The sequence below is a fragment of the Hippocampus comes genome, unplaced genomic scaffold (assembly GCF_001891065.2).
Source record: "Hippocampus comes isolate QL1 unplaced genomic scaffold, H_comes_QL1_v1.1 scaffold468, whole genome shotgun sequence".
In the NCBI taxonomy this organism is placed as follows: Eukaryota; Metazoa; Chordata; class Actinopteri; order Syngnathiformes; family Syngnathidae; genus Hippocampus; species Hippocampus comes.
In genome coordinates, this window is record NW_017805226.1 from 175,287 (window position 1) to 180,492 (window position 5,206).

The 5,206-nt window shown below is 40.4% G+C and overlaps 1 protein-coding gene and 2 long non-coding RNA genes across 5 annotated transcripts in view; 1 reads left to right on the forward strand and 2 right to left on the reverse strand.

The window, feature by feature from the left end:
- Window positions 1-168, reverse strand: part of LOC109515536 (uncharacterized) — a 6,125-nt gene extending 5,957 nt beyond the window's left edge. The window contains exon 1 of the long non-coding RNA XR_002168203.1: window positions 112-168. This is a non-coding gene — a long non-coding RNA (uncharacterized LOC109515536). The remainder of the gene's footprint in view (window positions 1-111) is intronic.
- The window catches only part of LOC109515537 (uncharacterized), a 4,299-nt gene extending 4,128 nt beyond the window's left edge, over window positions 1-171 (forward strand). The window contains exon 2 of the long non-coding RNA XR_002168204.1: window positions 93-171. This is a non-coding gene — a long non-coding RNA (uncharacterized LOC109515537). The remainder of the gene's footprint in view (window positions 1-92) is intronic.
- Window positions 172-1,301: 1,130 nt separating this feature from the next.
- plxnb3 (plexin B3) overlaps window positions 1,302-5,206 on the reverse strand; it is a 102,162-nt gene continuing 98,257 nt past the window's right edge. For all 3 annotated transcript variants that reach the window (XM_019869386.1, XM_019869387.1, XM_019869385.1), the window contains 2 exons: window positions 3,050-3,124; window positions 1,302-2,969 (listed from right to left, as the gene is read on the reverse strand). In XM_019869386.1, the coding sequence (XP_019724945.1) occupies window positions 2,865-2,969; window positions 3,050-3,124 (180 nt within the window). In that variant the 3' untranslated portion in view covers window positions 1,302-2,864. The remainder of the gene's footprint in view (window positions 2,970-3,049; window positions 3,125-5,206) is intronic.

The window sequence follows — 5,206 nt, forward strand, 5'->3', positions numbered from 1 at the left end:
GGCCAAGGCCAAGGACCAAGGACCGACCTTCGGTCCTCGAGCTGGTCCTCGAGGCCAAGGCCCGGCTCGAGGAACACATCACTGACTGACAGTAACGGTGGCAAGCCACACCTTGCCTCTTGGGCTATACCATTTTAACTAGACCGGGGGGGGGATAATCCCCAAACAGAATTGGGAGTCGCGGCTTGGAGTTGTTGAAGCGGACTACATGGGACAGGAGTTGTGAGCCAATCTCTTTTCGTCAATGGACGCGACAGCTTCGTTTTTGCTTTCAAAACTTAGCTTGTAGCAGACGTGTGCACATTTTCAGCACGAAGTCTCTGATCCACTGGTGAAAGGACACTTTGATCCTCTCTTTCATCTATAACTGCTTCAAACAACAAAGTGTATGCAGGAAAAGTGTTTTAAGTTTGCACGACTGTCTGTGTCTTATGTGTTGGGTTGCGTTATTTTATTTTGACATCCAGATGGCGCCGTGAGAGTGGCTTCCTTTCCAGCAGCTCCTATATTTTGTTCTTCTACTTCTTCCTTTCATAACTTTGCTGCTCTGAATGGGAGTTTCTCCATTGCGAGACTAATAAAGGTTTTCTTCTCTTATCTTATCTTTGCTCCCAGCAAATTCCTCAGAGGGCTGGTGGATGGAACAGCTGCTTGTTGTCAACCTCATTAAATTGCTACATTTGTAGATGATGGTATTCCAATTAAGAAATACAAATTTAAACAAAAGTGTAAGCAGTCATTAACATTAAATCTTCATACTTTTAAAATTTATAATGATGATTTTGTGCACCAACTGCCAACTGATATTCGATGGTCCGAGTCAGGACTCCCAAATTTGTGATAAATGTGAAGTATATTATTAACAGTGATGTATAATCATAGAGTGCTGACTTATAATTCACCCAGCATATGAAACTCTAGTTTTGCATACAATATCATCAGTCAAAATGTTCTTGCTCCTCTTCCCTCCACCGTGCAAGAATTAAGAACACTACTTATATTCAGACCACTGTGGACTCTTTTTAGAAAAAATAAAATAAAATAAAAATAGTTGCTGCAGACATCTGAAAAGTTGCTAAATATAGCAAAAACATCGCTAAATAGGCAAAATTCCAGACACAAGTTACACTTGCTTGCTATCTCGCTTACACTTTCAAAATCAAAGCACCACATATTCTATGGTTTACTTTGAATCCATTGTAACTGTGATGTTCAGTCAGAGACTGTGGGCAGGCCAGCTCTGACCCACGGGATGTACTTTGCCCAAATGTGAATTACAGTAACCAACAGACGAAAGAATGCATGTTAAAAATTAGACTTTAATGATTTTGTCATGGTACAAAGAGCATCACACTGTTTATTGACATTGCACGTCAGTAAAAAAATTGTGTAGGAATGGATAATCCTGCAATCTTTTTTATCCTATGTATAAAAAGTATCAGTAGCAAAGGGAGCTCGTCCAATCAGAGCAGTCATCTTATCAAAAAGTGTACCAAGAGCAGCATTTTCCTCCCACTAAATGAATCCGTATCATCCTCATCGTTGTCTTGTTACATAAAATACACACCAAAAATCTTCAGCATCATGACACGCATGCAAACTCAATAGTGTTCAAAGTTCAAGACAAGCTGAAAACAAGCAAAGAAAGAAGCCACACATCACAAATATCAGAAAAACAGTCTTCATCATCATCACGGTCATCAAGCTTGACTGACAGTTTTGTTTTCATAAAAAAAGATTAGTAAAGACAAGATAATTCATCCATTATCTGAACCGGTTATGTACATTAAAACCCAGCATGAAAACACTGATAAGGTCACATGACACATCATTATGTGATCTAATTAAAAACAATTGTGAACTCATCACCATCGCTATTATGATTAACGTTATTGCTTTTTTCTGTTTGTGGACATGGACTTTAGTCACTACAGCTGCTTGATAGTAAAGATAAAGATTACATGATTTACAACATGCAAGTATATTAGCAAAGTTGTTCAAATAGCTAGCATAACAGTGTATCTTATAGCATCATACAGCTAAAACTGTTACATTATAGCATCAGTAAAAGACGGTTGACATAAAAGCTGACAGACTGAGTTTGAGATGTTTTTGTTTATGACCTACCTTTGCTGTACAGAGCCAGCATACAAAGCCATTTGCTGGATCACAATAACACTCATACTGTAAGCATGTGATGTCAGAACAATTTGTAAAATGCTGCCAGCACATTCTTGGCCATTTGTGTTTTCCCAGTGCTTTTTTTTTTTTTTTTTTTTTTTAACATTGCTGCTGTCACAGCATCATCTAGTTGCAAGAGTGAAGGCACAGCTGGGATAAATTGGGCTTAAATATGTTTGGAATACATACACACAATTAAGTTAATCATCAAATAACACACAGCAGGTCGGAGTTCAGTGGGATCTTTGTTTTGTGGCAGTCTGGTGCCGCAGTGGGAGGTCGTCACATGCACATTGGTGTCACATCAGTCATACAGATTTTCTTTTTTAATGGTGACTACAGCACAGCTTTATTCCACCTGGACTTGGCTTGGAGTCATTTTGTGTCAAGACACCTGAATGTGCGATCCATGTGTCAATTGGGTTGACTGAATGATTAATGGAATGATTGATTGGATTCAGCACATGTATCAGTTGTGCACGAAACTCTGGGAAATGTAGTACAAGCTGGAGTGTTCGCTCTCAGGCCTCTCAGACACTCCATTCATTAATCACAACACAGTGTCTCCTGACTCACTCACTCACTCACTCACTCACTCACTCACTCCAGAAAGTCTCTTCTTGTCTCTTGACTGCAGCCAGGTGGGGCTCTGGATAGGGTCCATCAGAGGTCATAATAGGCCATCAGAGATCAGTGACCTTGTTCTCCACCAGCGCGGCAACCTGCTGCAGTCGATATGCCAACTGCATCTTCTGACCACAATTATCCTCCTCCAGAGACATGATTACCTGAGTAATACCACCACAGGAACACTATGACTCAATAGTGTGTGCGCGTGCATGTGTGTGCGTGTGTGTATCTTAGTTACCTGGTCATAATATTTGTTGACATACTTATAGAGTTCATGAAGTGCAACAAGACTGTTCATCTCAGAGGCTAAGCTCTGAAAAGACAAAGCAGAAACAAGAGATCTCATAAGCCCTTCAAATAATAAAAACACAATTTAATATTTTGGATTGTTTATGGGTGGCATGGTTTTCGACTTGTTAGTACGTCAACCTCACAGTGCAGATGTATAAACTTCGACTCCGGTTACGGCCTTCTTGTGTGGAGTTTGCATGTTCTCTCCGGGTACTCCAGTTTCCTCCCACACTCCAAAAACATGCATGGGAGGCTGATTTAACACTCAAAATTGTCCGTAGGTGTAAGTGTGAGCACGGCTGGTTGCTTGTCTCTGTGTGCCCTGCAATTGGCTGGCAACTGGTTCAGGGTGTCCCCCGCCTACTGCCCGACGACAGCTGGGATAGGCTCCAATTTTTTTTTAAATCTCAGATGTAAACACACACAAACACAAAAAACGTGTATGTGTACTCTTTATTTTTATTCCAATACTGTACGTAGTGCATAAATATGAGCATACACTTATTTGATATTGTTTGCCATTAACATACAATTGTTTTAGATTAATCACTCCACTTTGTCTGTTGTTTTAAAACAAGTCATTTATACTCTTATAAAAAAGGGAAGTTTCAATATCTATAATTTGATTTCAAACTTTACTTCTATAAAATGCACCTGTAACATAACAGTACAGTAATGAATAATGTGTCTACTGTATACAGTACTGTAGCACCTTATGAATATATAATTTAAAGACACAAAACTAAGAAAAAAAACACCCAAAAATCAGTTACATTTTTTGGTTTTGTTGTAAAGCAACATTCGAATTTTCTCTCCATTCGTGAAAAAATAATTGATAGAAAATAAAAGTATTGGTTTGTAAATTTTTAGCTGATTTAATTTGGAATTTAAATCAATGATTTTTGAAATCAAACCACATGGCAGCAGACCATGAGTTCAAAAGGACCGCTCTTGCATGGGAAGAAAAACAAATGTAACTGAACAAGTGACAGAGCACTGCTCTGCATGGACACGAATCCAAAGGGCAGTTGCTTGGAGCTGAACCCCCCCCCCCCCCCCAAAAAAAAAAAAAAAAACACGTTGCTGTCTCTGGCAAGAAAGAGAAGGGAGTTCACAGCAAACACTGGACTAGCTGCTAGTTAATTAATATCAGAGACAGCACCTTCACCAAATTGTGACAAGCTGTAAAACCCTTAAGGAAGTCTCATAGTGGATGACCTGAAAGAAGCTGAACTTGAGATCTTGCACAACTGCCAAAAACAAAGGTTCCATGAGGAAATCGCTGCCCAACTAAAAAGTAAGCATATGTAAAAAAAGAACGGTTGCATAGATAAACTTGATCCAATCCTTCAAGAGGGAATCCTGTGTGATGGAGCAAGGCTTCGGAGAGCTGCCAGGCCAGAGGAGGCAAAACATCCAGCTTTCTTGGTTCAAAATCTTTGAGTGTCAGAAATGATTATTCAAGAAATCTACGATGACGTAAGTCACAGTGGGTGCAAACACGTTCTTTCCAAGATTTGTCAAACATTTTTGATCTCAGGGGCAAATGTGGCAATCAGAAGGGGACTGTCCAACCATGTCATCTGCCAACAGCTACTTGGTGCGAATAGACAACAACAGAGGTCTGACCTACCACATGACAGGGTATTACCAAATGAACTGTAGCGACGCCACTCAAATGAAGCACGTCTCAGCAGTCGATAGTCCGCTGCTCTCTGCTGTGCATGCGTGAGCGCAAGCACGTACGCACGTGGTTCAACCAATCAGCGCCGACGCAACCCACGTCACACAGATCAAAGAACTTTGAACAAAGACAACAGCTAAGTTAGCCTAGCCGACACGACGCTTGAGATCAGACATGACTCATTTTTCTGGTAATCTGTGTTTCCCTTTTAGCCACCCCCCCCCCAAAAAAAAGTATGTGTGTGTGTGTGTGTGTGTGTGTGTGTGTGGGTGTATATATATATATATATATAGATAGATCACCGGCCACTTTATTAGGTACACCATGCTAGTAACAGGTTGGACCCCCTTTTGCCTTCAGAACTGCCTCAATCCTTCGTGGCATCGATTCAACAAGGTGCTGGAAGCATTCCTAAGAGAG